General features: G+C 40.0%; 1 protein-coding gene and 1 non-coding gene across 3 annotated transcripts in view; both read left to right on the top strand.

The window, feature by feature from the left end:
* LOC149305431 (ATP-dependent chromatin remodeler CHD7-like) overlaps positions 1 to 16714 on the top strand; it is a 50902-nt gene extending 34188 nt beyond the window's left edge. The window contains exons 15-37 of one of the 2 annotated variants that reach the window (XM_089477455.1): positions 633 to 843; positions 1412 to 1607; positions 1851 to 2018; positions 2306 to 2485; positions 2624 to 2734; positions 2836 to 3041; positions 3394 to 3593; positions 3854 to 4013; positions 4952 to 5041; positions 6137 to 6240; positions 7770 to 7899; positions 7991 to 8063; positions 8261 to 8318; positions 8538 to 8763; positions 8865 to 9073; positions 9193 to 9873; positions 10529 to 10689; positions 11555 to 11782; positions 12213 to 12653; positions 12913 to 13134; positions 13815 to 13955; positions 15451 to 15555; positions 15833 to 16714. In XM_089477455.1, coding sequence (XP_089333581.1) covers positions 633 to 843; positions 1412 to 1607; positions 1851 to 2018; positions 2306 to 2485; positions 2624 to 2734; positions 2836 to 3041; positions 3394 to 3593; positions 3854 to 4013; positions 4952 to 5041; positions 6137 to 6240; positions 7770 to 7899; positions 7991 to 8063; positions 8261 to 8318; positions 8538 to 8763; positions 8865 to 9073; positions 9193 to 9873; positions 10529 to 10689; positions 11555 to 11782; positions 12213 to 12653; positions 12913 to 13134; positions 13815 to 13955; positions 15451 to 15555; positions 15833 to 16714 — 5183 coding nt within the window. The remainder of the gene's footprint in view (positions 1 to 632; positions 844 to 1411; positions 1608 to 1850; positions 2019 to 2305; positions 2486 to 2623; positions 2735 to 2835; positions 3042 to 3393; positions 3594 to 3853; positions 4014 to 4951; positions 5042 to 6136; positions 6241 to 7769; positions 7900 to 7990; positions 8064 to 8260; positions 8319 to 8537; positions 8764 to 8864; positions 9074 to 9192; positions 9874 to 10528; positions 10690 to 11554; positions 11783 to 12212; positions 12654 to 12912; positions 13135 to 13814; positions 13956 to 15450; positions 15556 to 15832) is intronic. The other variant, XM_089477456.1, reaches the window with a different exon arrangement.
* LOC149305432 (small nucleolar RNA U6-53/MBII-28) lies at positions 8368 to 8459 on the top strand. The gene has a single exon (XR_016271764.1). It is a non-coding gene; the product is annotated as a small nucleolar RNA U6-53/MBII-28 (small nucleolar RNA).
* Positions 16715 to 19985: the final 3271 nt, after the last annotated feature.

Consider the following 19985-nt stretch of genomic DNA (forward strand, 5'->3'; position numbering starts at 1 on the left):
TGGAGAAGTGTCTCTAATGAGTGATTTGGGTGGTAGGCTGCACTGGTGGTACTAGTGTGTGTGTATATGTATGTATGTATATATATGTATATATATATATATATATATATATATATATATATATATATATATATATATATATATATAATGTATATGTGTGTGTATGTATATATGTGTGTGTATGTATATATATTATAGTCTACTTACTGGAAACATGTTCACTCCGTCCTTGCATTTTCTGGGAAACGTAGCCATGTACGATGCAGCGCGTGTAGTTCACACCAGATGGTTCTGGGCACAACCAGTCATGTTTGATCTGCTTATTTGACTGGAAAAAGTCCGGTCAAATGGTAGGCCATAATGTAGCTTAGGATCCTTACACATGTGGCCTGTTTTTGTTTTTTTTTCTCTTACACTTGGTGTTTATTAGGCTTGATTTGTTAAAGTTGTCTTGGCTGTTTTGTGTATCCTGTAAATTCCAAAGATGATTTTTTGGGAGGAAAAACCTGGACAAAGCCAAAACTCTGCCTGTGGCACATTTGGTAACATCGCAGTAATGCCCTGACAGCATTTTGCGCTCAACATAATTTTGTTGAGTTCAGTTTGTAATTCATTTTTTGTAATCTTTGCAGGTGCCGAAGAGAAAATATTGGAGGAATTTAAAGAAACGCACAATGTTGACCCTCCAGATTTTCAGCTCCAGGCAATGATCCATGCCGCTGGCAAACTAGTTCTGATTGACAAACTGCTGCCAAAACTGAAGGCTGGCGGCCACAGGGTGCTTATCTTCTCCCAGATGGTGCGATGCTTGGACATACTGGAAGACTACCTCATTCAACGAAGGTGAGCTTGCATACAAAACTAGAGCCGAATCGACCTGATGAGTGTTCAACAGCCTTTGCTAGTTGTCCTCCGCAATTTCACCTTTCTTTTTACGAATATGGTCACGGGAAAGTTGTCCATCTCGAACAGGCGTTCCAAGTTATTGTGCTTTAAAATCCCCTCTTGATTATGTCTAATCGTTCATCAACCTTTAAATGCCAAAGAAACCTTTGTCCCAATGCAACATGCGCTTCCAGCTTTTACATTGTGCCTTTTCTTTATTAAATTAAGAATTACAAAAAATGGCACTCCAACTGCTTAAATTCATATAATTATTGCTAAAAAATCAGTTAAGTGTAATGGGAACGATGAGATGTAGGTGATGGTGAAGCACACACACAACTGCAGTGCTGCTTTGCGGGAAGCCGTGAGGCCAAAGAGGATGTCTCATTGCAATTCCATGCACGACTTTGCCTTTTCAATAGGTCAATCTTTTTCAAGGAGGATACTGATGGTGTTCATTCTGAGTAAATATGAAGACCAGTGCCTCAAGGTATTCTAACGCCACATTTTTCTTTTCCTCCTTCAGATACCCATATGAGAGAATTGATGGAAGAGTGAGAGGCAACCTCCGTCAGGCTGCCATCGATAGATTTTCCAAACCCGATTCCGATAGGTTTGTGTTCCTGCTGTGTACGAGGGCAGGAGGTCTGGGCATTAATTTAACTGCTGCTGATACTTGCATTATCTTTGACTCTGATTGGAATCCCCAGAATGACCTTCAGGTGAGTTGTTGGTTACGAATTACATTTCCCGTTGACTTGAACATATAAACCCCCCCCCCCACTGGCAAATGAATATTTTAGAATCCTAGCATCCAGTTACTCAATCTGTCATTGGACTCAGCATTTTAATTAGAAAAACATTAGAAGCAATAATTGTCCTGACATTTTTGATACATATTTTGTGTATAGGTGCATTTTTGTATTGTGTTACTTATATGCTGTCTTTGTTTTAAATTGGTTTAGGCCCAAGCTCGATGTCATCGTATCGGGCAGAGTAAGTCTGTGAAGATCTACCGCCTGATAACTCGGAACTCCTACGAGAGGGAAATGTTTGATAAGGCCAGCTTAAAACTCGGCCTGGACAAAGCCGTCTTGCAGTCCATGAGTGGGAGAGAGAATGCCACAAATGGGGTAAGCGAGTTAGTGGAATGCCGTGGGTTTCGCAAAGTTTTGTATCCATACTGTGAAGTTTCTCTGTTAAATGTCATTTAGTACAGAAATGTCCAGATATTAGTGTACTTTTTATTGCTGATATGTAATAAATCGTGCCGTGGTATGTGCTTTGTCATCTTTTATATATGTAGCGGCATTGAATTGTACCATTAAAAAAAAAAAAAAATAATAATAAAAAAAAAATAAACCTAAGCCTTGAATGTAGTTGGCATACAAAAATTTACATTTTTGTGTTCCCTCTGCAGGTACAACAATTATCCAAAAAGGAAATAGAAGATCTTCTACGAAAAGGTGCCTATGGTGCCTTAATGGATGAAGAAGATGAGGGTTCCAAGTTCTGTGAAGAGGATATTGATCAAATTCTCTCAAGGCGAACACACACGATAACCATAGAGTCCGAAGGAAAAGGCTCCACTTTCGCAAAGGTATGTTTGCACTGCAGTGCTTTAACGTCTTGCTTAATGTTCATGTGATGACAAATGTTCTGTGGTCCTACAGTTTCCTAAGGATTTAGCATCTGAGGCTACAATTTGGTAAATGCATTTTTATTCATTTTTTACTAGGCTAGTTTTGTTGCCTCTGGGAACAGGACGGATATATCCTTAGATGACCCAAATTTTTGGCAAAAATGGGCAAAGAAAGCAGAATTGGATGTTGATGTACTGAATGGAAGGGTAAGCGCCATACTTTAATTTTTCCTAAAGTGTAAAAACAAAAAACAAAAAAAAGTATCCTAATATGACATCAATGGCTTAATTGTGCTCTTTATATACAGAACACGTTGGTAATCGATACCCCAAGAATAAGAAAGCAAACTAGGCTGTATAGTGCAGTGAAGGAGGATGAACTCATGGAATTCTCCGATCTGGAAAGTGATTCAGAGGACAAGCCGACCATCAAGCCACGTAGACCTCAGGACAAATCACAAGGCTATGCAAGGAGTGAATGCTTTCGAGTAGAGAAGAATCTATTGGTTTATGGGTATGCGCTTAAACGTTTTACTTTTCATGTGACAGATCAATGGTAGGATTTATGAGGTATCCATTTTCATAGAAAATAGCTTCCAAATGTTCTATATACTGCTGTCACCTAGCCAGGTCAATAATAATTTGGCAGTGGTTCTAAAGATCCCTAGCTTAACGACTTCTATATATTAAGACTTATAGACGGTGAATTTTCCATAAACCGTGAGGTGTTTGGACATTTTCTAGTATGCTTTGTTGGGATCATCTGATTAGGTGTTTTTTTTTGTTTGTTTTTTTTCTTCTTTCCACCTCTTGTTAGTTTTTGTCTCTAAACTTTGAAAATGTTCAACATTTCTTATTGCGTATAGGTGGGGCCGCTGGACGGATATCCTTTCGCATGGGCGTTTTAAGCGTCAGCTTACAGAGCAAGATGTGGAAACCATCTGCCGTACCATCCTCGTGTACTGCCTGAACCATTATCGAGGGGATGAAAACATCAAAAGTTTCATCTGGGACCTGATCACGCCAACAGAGGACGGCCAGACACGTGCTTTGTTGAACCACTCAGGCAAGTTTGTCAGCACTGCTATTCCTAAGTGTTTGGAAAGGGAAGTTTCTTATTTTTTCCCCTTTATGTCTCAAAATCAAATGTTTTTTAAGAAGTTGTTCTGTGTCGGGTTTCATTATGAACAGTTCTGACTCTAGCTACAAAGTGTTGCATGCTTTCCACCCATCTGTCTCTCTCTCTCTCTAAAAATACCATTCATGTTTAACAGTACTAGGAAGTTGTAGCCTTATTTTGGTTAACCCATTTGTGTTTGATTTTAGGTCTCTCTGCCCCTGTACCTAGAGGAAGGAAAGGGAAGAAGGTAAAGAGCCAGAACTCTCAGCCTGTGCTGAAACATGCAGAATGGCTTCAAAGCTGCAACCCGGACGCCTTGTTCCAAGAAGACAGCTACAAGAAGCACCTGAAGCATCACTGTAACAAGTATGTATTAAGTGGCTTTCCAGTAATGTCTCCACACGTCCCGATCACAAACTGGATCCGTTTCCCATTGGATTGAGTTGATGGCTTGTGCTGCTTACGTATACTTTGTATATTTTAAGTTACAGAAAAATTTGTGCTGAAAAAAGGAATTGAACACGAGGCTGGCATGGGCTTCTGCAAACTTCTGATACATTTCCAAAATAGCTTGTTGGGAGCCATCTTTGTTTGTATTTTTTAAGTCGATTAAAGAGTGAGCTTGTATGTTTTGGCCCATCTTTTACCACGAAATGGTTAAACATCATGGCAGCGCAAGCAGTCTTACGATGTCACTACAGAGTTAAAAAACAGTTTCCGTGCAGTAGGCTTTCTCTCCAAAAAGTAAATAGTTCTCTAATCTGAAAAGTCCACCATCCCATTGTGAGGGTTTATTGTTCAGTGGTTAAAAAAAATAAAAATCAGATTATAGATCTCGTTTATCCTTGCAACTTCTGATGTGCTTCCAGAAATGGTATTAAGGCAGCAGCTGAGGAAATTTTATGAGATAATGAAGCAGAACAGTTACTGAAAGCCATCTGCTCGGTTGTTTACAAACTTGCTTCAGTACTTCAGAGGCAGCGGTGCAGTACGTGTCTGAACTTCACAAGCTGCACTAGGTAGGACTAAATGTAATACGCCTGGGTTGGGCTCAGCCTGCTCCCTCCCTGTGCAGCGTGAGCGGTTGCCAGGCAGGCCCGTTGGAAGCCAGCAGAAAGCACCACACAGAGGTGATTATATGCCACCATCTGTCACGCTTCAAGCCTACCATACAGCATGGCTAATCAGCCTTGGCAGGATGATGGATGAACAGCAGCAGCTGCCAAAAAGCCACTGTTGGCAAACAATCCTGAAGTTAAGAACTTCTCCCCTCACCCCCTCTCCTCTCCTCTCCTCCTCTCCAGGGTCCTGCTGCGTGTCCGCATGCTCTACTATCTGAGGCTCGAAGTGATCGGGGACCAAGCTGACAAAATCTTGGAGGGTGCTGACTCAAGGTGAGTGAATGTTCTGTGTGTCCTTGTCACAGAGAAGCAAGGTCTCTACCTGCTGTTGCTAATTATACTTCCTAGGATTGCTTTCTGGAAGCTTTTTTTTTTTTTTTTTTTTTTTTTTTTTTGTTTGTCATTGAAATGCTTGGAGAATATAACTTTTTTTTTTTTTTTTGCAAATGGGCTGATTTTAGTGGCGTTTTTTTTCTACATGGTACAGATGTACATTTTAATTTTACTAAATTGTGTGCTGGTTTATATTCAAAAGCAGTAAAGAAATGTTGCTACGTTCAGTTTTTTATGCAATGTTGGTAGTCTTGTATGTGATATTTTATATATATTTTATTTGACGTGTATCTCATGCATACACACACATGTGCATGTACCCTCCTTGGCACAACTTAATCTCTGCCTTTTCAGACACTGATATCATATATAAAAGAAATGGTGGAAATAAAAATTCAGAATACTTAATAGGGTGATATACCATAGGTAGATATTAAGAAGGTAGACACCAATTCAAAGCTACATTGCGGTATAAAAAACATGTCCTTTTTGCTGCATGGTAATGTATAATAAACCTGTGCACATGCATGCAGATATTGAGGTTACCTGCGTATGAGGATCTTTAACAGTTACCGTAGACTTGCTATAAAGATGCATAAATACAGAATCTTGCGTTTTTGTATAATTTGGTACAAACACAGAGCAGACTCGCTGTACAGGGCTTTGGCCTGCATCCTTTTGTTGGTGGACTAGACTTTTCTCGGCTATTTAACGCACGCGCACTCACTCAAGTGATCGGTTACACATTTTTACTTTCAAAGGGCTGAGTGACGGCTTCTGTTTCGATGGACACGGTCATACTCGTTTATGTAATGACCTGTATTAGAAGTGGCTAGTTATCCATGCTCCTCTTACGATATAACTTACTGTTAATACCTTCGACTGTTTACATGACTTGCTCAATACAGATGGCTCACAGTTGATGACCCCATCTATTCTCAAGTAGACGTACAATTAAAACCTTGCGTTGTTAATGGTGCTTCTGAGTAATGCTAAACAGTTACAGGCTGACTCTACCTATCTCATCCTTCACAGTGAGGCAGATTTGTGGATCCCAGAGCCGTTCCATGCAGAAGTTCCTACGGACTGGTGGGACAACGAGGCTGATAAATCCCTATTAATTGGGGTCTTCAAGCATGGTAAGCTATATCTGGTTGTGGTCAACGTGCATGTAACTGGTGAATGGTGGTGCTCCGGATGAAACTTTTAAACCAAATTGCTCTGTAGCTCTGGCTATTTAACCCCCTGAGCACCACTTTATTGTAAAATCCTTTGTCATTTGAAATAAAGGTTAGTGTGAGATTAGAAATGGAAGCACAGTTTTCAGATCAGACCCTGGATTTGTATTCAACGTGTTACTAAATGATGCTTTAAAAAAAAAAGTACCATAGATGCATCACAATGGGAAATGGTAGTGAAACAAATACAAAACACGGTACTTGCCTATAAAGTAGAACCCTTATTTTCAGTACTAATGGCCAAGTGGTGTTATAGATCTTCATAAACTTTGCTTACAGCGCCGCTTCCCTTGCTAACTCTCTGCCAACCAGTGTCAAAGTGGATGGTGGGCTTAACCTCTGCTATTAATCTGTACAAGTGCCTCCTGGGCTTTGTTCCAAGCAATATTTCACAAATGTCAGCGCCGAGATCTCCCCGCTCCCTTGAGTGGGATGCAGCCTTGTTAACTTTGAAAGGCTCGGAGATGTAGAGCTGGCATGATATATACAGTGAGCGATTCCTGATTATAATCCCAATTCTCTGGAGGTCACAGGCGTATTCTCAGCAGCGTGGCCTGACTAAAGGGGAGAATGATGGCTTATAAAACCTTTCATGATTAGAGTTTGGCTTCGGGCTCTACAGCAGTTAGAAGTGTGTTGTCATACAAATCCTAATTGAATTGTGCTGTTCTGCCTATGCGCTGCTGTCTCTTGCGCCCCCTCCTTTTGTTTTAATGGGGGAGGTGGGCCTCGGCCGAGACGAGCCTAGCCTAAAAACAGTTCTCCTGCCGTGCGCTGTTGGGATCTGCCATCTTCTATCTAGTCCGTTCATGCAGGAAAAAATGCAAAACCGGTTCTAACCGTATAGCGAACTGTGCCGTCTTACTCACACGCATCACGCAAAACCTAATGAGACAGCTTTGATGGCCTTCTATGTAACCTGTGTTTGTTGAACAAGCTTTGGGGAGGGGGCAGGAAGCAGTTAAAAAAAATAAAATAGGAATCTGGCTGGGCCTAAAGCAGGCAAACAATTGGGCTTTGGGCTACAGGAGGGCAGAGGTCGTTATTCGAGACCATTAAAAACGTGCAGTTCATGCGTTAGCTGAAACTAAAGCTTAATACAATGGCATTTTCTGAAGCGGGGACTGATTGCGTGCGTGCGTGTGTGCGTGCGTGCGTGCGTGTCTTCTAATGGGTATTTTACAAACATAAAGCCAAACCAAGTAAATGTGTGTGCTGCATAAATGTAAAGACCTGTGTAGATGAATTCTATGTACAATTCTGAAGCCAAAACATGCGTTGCACACACAATTTGGGAATTACCGTAGTATATTACAAGCAGCAGTAAAAGTGTTAAAGAACCCTGGGGCATTATATGAACCGGCTCCAAAACATGCTCTGGGCCCCAATTTATTCTTTGTACATAACAATTCTTCCCTATTTCTCTGCAGGGTACGAGAAGTACAACTCTATGAGAGCCGACCCGACTTTGTGCTTCCTAGAAAGGGTCGGTATGCCTGACGCGAAAGCGATTGCTGCTGAACAACGAGCAACAGATATGCTGGCAGATGGAGGAGATGGGTACGTTACCATCTAAGCAGTGTTTATACATCTTAAAACGCAGCCTTTTTCCCATGAAGTTAAGTATTTTCCCCATGTTTTTGTTTTGCAGGGCTGACTTTGACAGGGAGGATGAAGATCCTGAATACAAACCAACAAGGCTTCCATTTAAGGATGACATTGATGTAAGTACACCCAGTCGCTCAGAACTTATGAAATCCATTTGCGTATGCTTCTCTTCGATTACTGCGCTAAAACATTTTGACAAACTGAAAAGAAAGGAGATCACCAGCTGAGATAGCATTAAAAGGCAACCATAACAATGTTTTCTTCATTCCAAACTATTCACTAAAATATGTGGATGTGATTCTCTCTCCTGCAGGAATATGCAAACTCTCCTCTTGAGGACAAAGAGGAATGCATGGAATTGGACACACAAGGTAAGATATGTGGCATTACTGGCCAGGCTTTGGGTGGTGATGTTGGACTGTTTAATGATGAATATCCATGCTAATGCTAAGACATCAAGGGATTTACCTCCCTCTGGATGTAACTGCTGAAGACTTCCAAAACTGAAAACAATCTGGGCACCACGCTCTTTCTTTTTATTTAGGCATCCGAGATGGAGACTCTTTATATATTTTAATTTATTATTGCAGGCAAGATTGAAGGTAGTACGGAGGCAGGACAACTATACTGGCCTAATACGTCGGCACTGACCACCCGTTTACGGCGCCTCATCACCGCCTATCAACGTAGCTATAAGAGGCAGCAAATGCGGCAAGACTCTCTAATGAAGACCGATCGCAGGAGGAGGCGTCCACGGGAAGAAGTAAGAGCCCTGGAGGCTGAAAGAGAAGCAATAATAACCGAAAGACGCCAGAAGTGAGTTTTTTTGTTTTTTTGTTTGTACCCTTACTGAAAATTTTTGAGAAGACAATATATGATGTGTGCATGCATTACTTAACATCCATCCTATTCTTTAGGTGGACAAGGCGAGAAGAAGCAGACTTTTATCGTGTTGTATCTACATTTGGGGTGATTGTTGACCCAGTCAAACAAAAGTTTGAGTGGAATCAATTCCGAGCTTTTGCACGGTTGGATAAAAAATCTGATGACAGTTTGGAAAAATACTTTAATTGCTTTGTGGCTATGTGCAGGAGAGTATGCCACATGTCAACTAAGTCTGATGATGGTGAGTTTATAATACAATGCAAATTGAAATTCCCAAAAAAAATGGACTTAATTATAAAATAGTTTCCCATGTGTTGTCGTTACATCTTTTTTTTTTTTCCCTTCTATCTACTCCAGTAGATTTTTGTGATCTTGCTACAATGATCGAACCTATAACAGAAGAACGGGCTTCTAGAACACTTTACCGCATTGAACTTTTAAGGAAAATACGCGAACAGGTTCTTAATCATCCTCAGTTGAATGAACGGCTTAAGCTGTGCCAGCCCAGCCTTGACTTACCCGAATGGTGGGAGAGTGGAAAGCATGATAAAGACTTGCTTATTGGTGCTGCTAAACACGGGGTTAGTAGGACTGATTATCACATTCTCAATGACCCAGAATTATCCTTCTTGGAAGCCCATAGGAACTTTGCCCAAAACAGGGGCTCTGCCCAGCCACCCAACATGCCTATCCTAATTCAACCTGGCTCCAGCTACAGCGACACTCCTCCGTTAATGCCCTCCACGCCGATCCAGGACGAGAAAGCAGAAAATGATGAAGTGAAGTCTGAACAAACTGAAGATGTTGACATCAAGGAAGAAAAAGAAGTTAAATCAGAAGGTGAAGAACCCACATTGGACACTGTTGAAAGCTGTGTAAAAGAGGAATGTGACACTGACGCCCTTCTTGTGACGAATGAAGATAAGAAGGAAGAAGTAGCTCCAGATGTTGAGCCAAAATCCATCTCAGAAAAGGGATCAGAGGAAGATGAAGAAAAACTGGATGATGATGACAAATCCGAAGAGTCTTCCCAAGCTGAAGGTAAACTCAGCATATTTTAAACTGGTATACCCCAAACTAGGCTACCAAGCTACTTAGCATAATGCCCAGTTGGCGCTGAAACTTGTTTTAAAAGGGACTGGGAGTTTTGGTCTCATGTCAGACAATCAGTCGCCTGTTTGTGCAGCCGCCACAAATCTATTGTGCAGGACTTACGTGACGTACGTGACGTACGTAATGTAGCTTCTCACTAGTACAAACAAGGTTTTCAGAACGTTTTGTCATGAAATTATGTGTTATGTTATTTGTAACATTTTAGTGGAGCTGATTATTTACCATACTAAGATCTATTTAGTATTTGAATTATTACACAATTACTGCAACCAAAAAAGTAAAATCAAAAACATTGATGCTCATCTTACTTCGGTAATTTATTTTTTTTTTATTTTTTTTTCCCCCTCACCAAAAAATCAGTCTATCCTAGACTTCTCCTTTACAGAAACATGGAGTTTCTTTGAGTTTCTCTCTTTTTAATGCACTAGTATAATTTACTTTGATACTTGAAAAAGTGACTTATCACCTCTATCATTTAATAATAATGGTGGATGTCCATTGGACGCTTAAGACAGAATATTGTCTGTAATGGTGTCAGGATTTTTTTTTTTTTTTTTGCTTACATTTTTATGTTTTCATTTAGCTGGTATAGCTTCTCAGGATAAAAACTTTGATGAAGAAAGCAACGCTTCTCTAAGTACAGCTCGGGACGAAACCCGCGATGGCTTCTTTCTGGAGGACGGAGATCCGTCTGGGCTCCATATGCTTCGCGAGCGGACATTTTCCTTCTCTTTCTGGCCCAAGGTGCGTTAATGATTCACTGCATCGGATGTCTCGCTGCAGATAGCAGACAGTCTGAGAAAAATATCTGTAAGAAACTGGTATAGAATGTGATGGGTCCTCTGTATGTTATGGTTAATAATAAAGAGACAAAAAGGGTTCCTAATCACCATGACGTGGCCATCTGGGGTTATAAAAAACACGTCACTAATAGGCTTATTCAGTGGAAAAGAAGGCTGTGTGCAGCAGCTGTTGGGAGCTGGCTGTTGCTTTTGAGCGCTAACTGCTTCAGTTTCTTAGGTGGGGGCTGCCTTTTTTTTTTTTTTTTTACTTTTGTATAAAAAATATAAATAAAATATGTAAGTTAAATTCTGTGTTCTAGAATGTTTGGGGGGGATTCAATTGTTTAGGCTACGTGCAGAGTTGCAATTAGTGAGTTTTTCATTAGCATGAAAAAGAGCTTTAATAAACTCTGATCTTGAATGATGGGTAAATGATGCAGCGTGTAGAATGAATATTGACATTCATTAAACATGCTGAAGTTTCAAAATGTTGGATTTTTATTACTAGTGACATTAATGAGCAAGTGTAAACCTGGCCTACTGGCTTTGTGTAATGGGGAGTGGTATGCACTGGAAGCAGATGTTTTCTTTGTCCACCAGTTGACGATTAGACTAAACAATACACTATAGCCCGTAACAGTAGGAGAGCAGCGTATACGCAAACTCCCTCCCAACCCCCCTGCCATTTTGCCATTGTCTCTCAGCCACCCATGCCTCCAGGAGACTTGTGTTGCACTTACAGGCGAAACTGGAAGATGTTGAACTAGGCTTTTTGTTTGGCTTTGTTTTTAACCTTCTTTTTTTTTATTATTTATTTTTTTATCCAGGATCGTGTAATGATTAACCGATTAGACAACATCTGTGAGGTCGTGCTGAAAGGAAAGTGGCCAGTAAACAGACGCCAGATGTTTGAGTTCCCTGGCCTCCTCCCTGGCTACACACCAACTGCTGTGGACAGCCCCCTGCCGAAAAGAAGCTTTGCAGAGCTCTCCATGGTAGCTCAGGGCAGCTTCAGTGGAAGTGAAGACATTACTGCTTCACCACAACTTTCCCAGGCATGTTGTGTTCCAATTTGTGTGCTTTGTTGGCTCTCGCCATGACATGAACGGTGCCACCATTCCAAAATTCGTCTTGTATGCAATAAGAGTCCCTCAAACATTTTAAATGTTAGCGTTCTTATAGTACTGTTTGCACTCCCTCATCTCTCCTGCTCTTAAAGTTTTATATAGTAAGACAGGAGGGAGTTTCAAGCTCCAAACTAGCACATCTTCTGTGAGTGTTATCATTTGTTCTATAGCATCTACGTGAGCTGTAAAGCCCACGTCTGTATCAGATCCTAGAGCTAGTTGATATTTATACCTGCACCTCACTGAAGATTTTACTGTGCAGCAGTTGGTCTTAGTTGATGTTTTCAGAATCTACATAAATAGAAATAATTAAAAAAAAAAAAAAGTTAATTTGTGAAATTCTTCACCCTTGTTGTAGGATTCTGCACTGAGTATGTCTGTGCCACGTCAGCGCAGACGGAGAAGGCGGAAAATTGAGGTTGAGGCAGAAAGAGCAGCAAAAAGAAGGAACTTGATGGAGATGGTGGCTCAACTGCGAGGCTCTCAAATGGCTGAGAATGGACAAGAGAAAGTTGTGGATTTATCTAATGCCTCCAGGGAGGCAACAAGTTCTACCTCAAGTTTTACTTCTCTTACACCCAAGTTTATTTTGCCTAATGCCTCCACCCCTATCTCTGATGCCTTTAAAAGTCAAATGGAGCGACTCCAGACAGGTCTTTCTTGCACTCAGACAAGGCATTTACTCAACGGTTCTATAATCGATGGAGAACCTCCTATGAAGAGGAGACGAGGGAGAAGGAAAAATGTTGAAGGACTAGATTTATTGTTTATGAGTAACAAACAAAGGAATTTATCTGTGGTAAGATTGATATAGCTCTTCCAGAGAATGTTACTAACGTGCATACTTAATTTAGTAGTGAATTACAGTAAAGTTAAATGTCGGATTAGTTTATCGACCAGCATATCCAAGGACTTGTATTGATTGATTGCCTACAGACAGTTTAGCATTACATATTAAACTGTGTTTTTGTTTACATGTATAAAACCCAAGACATTTTTTGCTTGCATTTGTGTATGTTTGTGTATATGTATAGATATAATTTGTATTTCTTATACAGGAAGATACTGATGTGACCAAAGGATATGAAGATGATATGGACACGCCACCAACCCGTAACATTCCATCCCCCGGACAGTTAGAACCTGAGACCCGCATCCCTGTCATCAACTTGGAGGACGGGACCAGACTAGTGGGAGAGGAAGCTCCTAAAAACAAAGATTTAGTTGAATGGTTGAAGTTGCATCCTACGTACACTGTTGATATGCCAAGTTATGTACCAGTAAGTATCCACACTTAAAGGGATTGATTCATCCTCATAGCAGCACTTGCTTTGGTTCCAACTGTATTTTCATATAGTTTCGTATTTCTTCCTGGTTTTTAAAGGGTGTTTTTTGGGGGGGTTTTCAGTAACTTTCTTGAGCTTGTCAAACATTACCCGATATATTAAAAATCCAGTAACTGTAACCTCAAATTACATTAATTTCACTTTGTAAAGCACTTGTTTCTTGGGTCTAAGCAGCTGTCACAAGATTAGTGCTATTTTAAATTGGTTATTTAAGGAATGAAAAAAAACATACCTCAACTAGTGGCTGTAAAGTTTGTTTTTTTTTTGTTTGTTTTTTAACTAGATATGTAAAGATTCTGAAGCCATAATCAAACATTTTATTTTTAGAGTAAAATGATAATTTTGGAAGCTATGAAGGCTAAACTGTTCAGTGCATTATATATGCAATTTTTTTTATCACTTTAATAATTACAAGCTTACCTTGCAGCTTGTCATATAAGTAAAACAATCATTTGGTTTATACACCTAGAAGAAGTGTGTCTAACACTGGTTTTGGACCTATTGATTGTAATATACGCATGTTGACCTAATAGACTTAAAGTAAAGAAGTAAAAAATATATCAAGTTTTTGTACTCTGGCTGTAACTTTCTAAACTGTTGTTCTTTTGTTCTAGAAGAGTGCAGATATGATGTTCTCACCATTTCAAAAGCCTAAACAAAAACGTCATAGATGTCGGAATCCCAACAAGCTGGATATTAACACATTGACGGGAGACGAAAGGGTGCCTGTAGTGAACAAACGGAATGGGAAAAAGGTAGGTTTCTGCAAATGGGAGATCTTGCTTTATTTAATCAGTCAGAAAAAAATGAATTCCACTACACACAATCCTAAAATTCAACATGCTATTTAACACTTCCTCACATTTGAAATCTGATCTTCAAACAAAATTGCCATCGTATTTCTGTTCCAGAGCAAACTGATTCTGCTATAGTTAAACCGGGAGGTAAAGGTTTAATAAGAGTATGTTGTTGCTGTTTAAAATATTCATCTAGATCCCTACGTGTTGGGCCAGCCAACAAGTCAGTCGGATGGATTAAGCTGGCATAGACAACACGCATTGTCCATCACATGTGCGCTTTCATTCTTATGCTGTAAACAGGATGTTTTTCTGCTTTTCTTAGGACTTGTTTTTAAAATTAATACTGAGTGGTATGGTTGATAATGCTAGATAGTCCTGCAAGACTATCACAATTTTTTGAACGGCAGCCTTTCATCTAGCTTTGTTTTTTATTTTATTTTTATTTTTTTTTTTTTAATGGACATTCTGATTAAAATCTACACATCGTTCTCCAAAATATCTTGATTGAAATATAGCCTTCCTTAAACTTTTGTTTCTTATTGGTACTTTTTTTTTTTTTGTATTTGCTAAACTACATTTCTATACACTCCTTAAATGGAATAGTTAACCATTAGAGGTGGAAGAATGTTTTCCCCGAGTGTCATAACAGTTGTTGTTAAATAGTTGGATGACCTGACTGGGCCTGGAAATTTTCTACATTGTGGTGTGCTTTAATGCCATATTGATTACATTAATCACCAGATGTACGCAATTTCTGAGCTGCTACATAGAAGTATTTAATGTTTAAGCGTAAGATGATAATGGAAAAGTCCTAAAAAAATAAAAATCATTGGTGCAAATTAATAGAATGAACAAATTATTCTATCCTGCCATGTATCTCATGGCGGGATAGAATATTCCATTATGGTGCTCATTTTTTGGCTCCTGGTTAAGCAGGAGCTTGTCGATGCAAAGTGCTACAATTTGCTTCAGCTATGTGGGGGGGGGGGGGGCTGAATAATTCAATACTTAAACTGAATCACCTTAGTCACCCTTACGAAAAAATTACTGTAGTTTTTCTGAAGTAATACTGCAGTTTTTTGGACATGAAAAAACTGCAATACTGCACTTTTACTGCAGTTTTACTGCATTTGTACTTCACTGTACTGCAGTTTTACTGCAGTTATTTTTGTACGGAAGTACAAATGCAATAAAGCTGCGGTACATTGAAGTACAACTGTAGGTTTGCAATATAAAAAAAAAGTGCAGTAAAAGTGCAGTATTGCAGTTTTTTCATGTCCAAAAAACTGCAGTTTTACTTCAGAAAAACTGCAGTAATTTTTCGTAAAGGGCAATGCTAAGCTTCATTTAGTGTCCTAATTTTGACATTAGACAGATTTAGAGCTGTAGACTTGCTACCTGAAAATCACTCTTGATTATTCGTAACAATGCCTCTTTTCAACGTTTTCAGATGGGGGGAGCCATGGCACCTCCAATGAGGGACCTTCCTCGGTGGCTGGAAGAAAACCCAGAGTTTGCGGTTGCTCCAGACTGGACAGATATCGTTAAGCAATCTGTAAGTGTGCGTGCGTGCGTGCGTATAAGTGTGTTTGTGTGATGCAATCTGTGTTAGATTAGCATGAGTCGTAGTTAAATATAGACAAATAACTACTCAATAAAATTTTTAGAGGTGACCGTTTAAAAAGATTGCATAGCTGTACCCGAGTTCAACGTTGGCATGTCCGCAGTATCCTTAATGAAAGGAATTCTACCAGAAACAGAAGTAGAGGGAAAACTGACATAGCGGAAATGCCCTTATTTAATATTGAGGCAACATCTTGTGTCTTTTGCAGGGTTTTGTACCAGAGTCTATGTTTGATCGTCTTCTCACTGGACCTGTAGTAAGGGAAGAGGGAGCTAGCAGAAGAGGAAGAAGGCCAAAAAGTGAAATTGCCAAAGCAGCAGCTGCTGCTGCTGTAGCATCCACATCTGGAATCAACCCACTCTTGATGAATAGCTTATTTGCTGGAATGGATCTTGCAAGCCTCCAGAATCTTCAGAATTTGCAGTCTCTTCAGCTCGCTGGTCTCATGGGGTTCCCCCCAGGGCTTGCAACAGCTGCCGCAGCTGGAGGAGATTCTAAAAATCCTGCTGCCATGCTGCCTCTGATGTTACCAGGCATGGCAGGATTGCCCAACATGTTTGGGCTTGGAGGACTTTTGAATAACCCGTTAGCATCTGGCAGTGGCAATTCCACTACAACTCCCAGTCAAGGAGAAACTGAAGAAGGAACTTCAGAGGAGAAAACTGAAAACGAAGAGGATGCTAAAGACTCTGAGAAAACTACAGACACTGTTTCTGCTACTGACTCTGGATCTGTTGGTGCTGCTACTACCACAGCTGGATTGTCCACAAATTCTCTGGCCTTCAGCCCTTTCCTACTGTCCACTATGGCTCCAGGCCTGTTCTACCCATCTATGTTTCTACCTCCGGGACTAGGAGGATTAACACTGCCTGGTTTCCCATCACTAGCTGGACTTCAGACTGCTGTGAGTGCTAGTGAAGAAAAGACTGCAGACAAAGGGGACGCTGAGCATCAGGAAGCCAGCGATGCAGAGGAGACCCTGGACAAAACTGCAGATTCATCTGTTTTGGAAGACGAAACGGCACACGGAGAAGAACTCGACTCGCCTGCCGGAGAGGAAGATCTGGAAAACGATGAAAAAGATGATTAATGGTCACGGTTACATTTAAAGTGTTCAAAACTTTTTGACAAGTGGTAGTCCTACTGTTTACACTCACAGTAAATGTCCATACCTAGTTTTTATAAGCTGTTCTGTAAAATAGTGTAGCAAAAAAAGTCCAAGTCATGTCACACGGATGTGTCAAAAAGGTATTTTGGTCATTAAGTATTGTGCAGTGCATTATTTATTGTTCCTGGGGAGAGATGACATTTCAGAGACAAATATTGTCTAAGGAAATTTATATAATGCTCTGCTAGTGTTTTTTGTTGGGTTTTTTTTTTTTGTTTATTTTCTACCTTTTTGGTATTATGAGAGCAGCATATTTTTTTTTGTTTTGAATCTTGGTGCAAATAGAAGGAAAGGCTGCTTAAGGAAGTATGAAGTTATTTATCTATTATTTTTTTTTTGGAGTTTGTTTTTCTTTTGCTGTGAAGGTCAAGATGAATTTTTACAAACACATATCATAATACTAGTGTTGGTTTTTTTTTTGACTGTATATGGGGGTTCCACATACACAATTTCAGACAATCTCCATATGAGCGTAAACGTCTCCGCCTCGAGACCCAGCAATAAAAGGCAGCTGTTGAATGTGAATTGTACTTTTTTCAAAACACACCCACTGCGAAGGTTGTTACAGGACAATACTACAGTTGAATCGTCTCATGATTTTATAATGCACTGGTCGAAGCATAAAATTAAAATCAGGTACCTTTTTTTGTTGCTGTTTTTTCCTTTTTTTCTTTTTTGTTTTTAAATTAAAGGACGTTGTTACTTTAGCCACAAAGCTAAACAGCATTACCTCAATTCTAAACTAGCCTTGAAGTTTACAGACATGACTTTGTAAATGTTTTCCCTTTATTTTCTTTTTGTGATGTCGTTTTTTTTTTCTTTTCCTTTTTTTTTTTTTTTTCTTTTCAAAAACTGCTATCATGTAAGATAAATTGTAAATTGCTGCCAACCGTAGTAATGATGCTTTTAATAAAAGTGATCCATGAGATGCAGTGATGTAATTAGAGAATGTAGATGTGTCTAGGGAAACCAAATCAGAACTGGTGTACACCACTTTATATTTTGTATTCACAATAGAAGCAAATACAGTATTATGGCTTTTTGTATATTTTTCTTGATCTCCTCCTCCTGAGTTGATGCTTGGTCTGATTTCGTGCCTGTGTAAACCGTGGCGGTGGGGGGGATGGGGGAAGGTTTCCCATGTGCACCAGCCCGGCAGTCTACATACACAAAGGCCATATTCTCACACAAGCCTCGCAAACCTGAGAGTCCTTTAGAAAACAAAGCAAGGTCTGCACAGAGAGATACGGAGCTCTTAGCAACCAAGAGCCTTTAATAGGCACAATATGTAGGCCATTTATCTCTGGTTAATGGGGGACAAAAAAAAAAAATCTCTGAACAATAGGATGGTGTCAGAAGAACCGACTCGGTGGCATTCTGTAGACTATTGCTCATGGTGCCAGCCAGCTCTGTGCCAAATAAACAAGAAATGAAAACTGACCCAGTTTTCTGACACCAGAGGCTTCTCTGACAAAGCTAATGATTTTTTTTTTTGTCTTTCACTGACCTGTGTCATTTTTATGATAATATAATAGAGCCATTCAAGCCACCAGTGAGCCTACAGTTACAAAAGAGGCAGCATATGTTCGATTTTCTCTCTTTAAATGAGGATTTAAACACTTATATTTTTGGGGGTTTTTTTGCCTCGGCCTAGTATATTGGTTAATTGTGCTGTATACATGCATCCCATGAGTTAAGACATTAACTTTGAGCCTCCACCAAACTAGATCTGCCCAGAGAGCCACTGCTGATTACACTACCTGTAGGACAGACCTTCACCAGATCACTGAGTTTACATGGAATGCCTACATCTCTTGCCGGCCTTGTGTCTCTGTCCTCTCCAACTGCCCATGTGCGCGAGAGCGCGAGTGATCTTCACAAACTTAGCTGGGAAGTACACTTATGTATTTCTAGGACCCACCACGTAGCTCCAACCTAATGGGAGTAATGGGCAATGCTTAAATGAATCTGTTCAATTGCGTGTTTGTTTCTACTGGTGGAACGTATGTGAAGAGTTGCCATTCTGTGTGTCCTTGCACTGACGCTATGGAGAAAAGCTCGCTTACTCACACATACTGTGTAACATTTTAGGAGTCACCAGTAACACTAAGCCCATGGCCACAGCACGCGTGCAACCTCTCAAAAGGGTGTTCAGGAAATAGATTGGCAAAAAGTGACTTCTCTTCCTTTTAGTATCAAATGCATTTTAATGCTGGAGTATGATTCTGAGACATGGGGTCACAGGGCATGCTCAGAAAGTTCCCCCATTTCTTGTATGCCAGTAGCTGAGATGGATGAAAAGTAGACCATTCGGGGTTTCTATGTTGCAGTTCTTAAATATGCATTATTTGCTGTTGGGACTGTATAGGGGCAATGGAGTGTCCCTTTAATGTAAAGTGCTTAACCTGAAGCTTACTGGGGGTTCATTATATACCTATAGAGGATTTATCCACTAAATGCGGCACATTTCCATGGCTTTAAACAGACCATAGCCTTTGGATTCTTCATCTTAAGGTGCGGTATCTGACTTGAAGATTCCTTTGTCTTCGTGCAAAGTATTACTGGCCTGTTTACAGCCCTTGAAAACTCATTTTGTCATTTTGTTCTAATCAACTCCTTTTAAGTGCAGACCTGGGGGCTGCCATTGTCAGTCTTATGGTATTTTGGATGACTTTGCTGCTCAAACACTTATTTGTGGTAATGCTAATGAAGTCCTTTCCTCCATACACTATTATTGTCAAGTGTGCTGGATGCTTAAGACTGGGGTATTCTATTGTTTACCGCAGGCAGTACAAGACAAAGGGTGTTTAGTGAATTGCTAGAACACATACAAATGGCTAATATGCTGATTGAAAACATATTATGCAAAAACTTAAGTGTAACTTCTCAATGTCTCCAAAAGCATCTCCCCTATGACCCTGTGAAGGTGAAAAAATCATGGTACGTTAACGCCCCCCCCCCGATCTGCTAAAGGTAACCATGCCTGTGGGTGCTACATTATGACTCTTGAGTTCAGTGAGTATCATTCTGATACTGTGGGTGATACAATGTCTCCTGTACATATTTGACCTGTCATCATAATTACCTGTTAATGGTTTCCATTTATAGTTTGAAATAGAAGGTAACATGAGGAAGCCTTGAATGATAGCATGATGTGGTTGGGTAAGTCTCTGGGTTTTTTTTATGCAGCTGT

The sequence above is a fragment of the Sceloporus occidentalis genome, unplaced genomic scaffold (genome assembly GCF_023333645.1).
Source record: "Sceloporus occidentalis isolate IW3139 unplaced genomic scaffold, rSceOcc1.0.p SCAF_11, whole genome shotgun sequence".
Classification (NCBI taxonomy): Eukaryota; Metazoa; Chordata; class Lepidosauria; order Squamata; family Phrynosomatidae; genus Sceloporus; species Sceloporus occidentalis.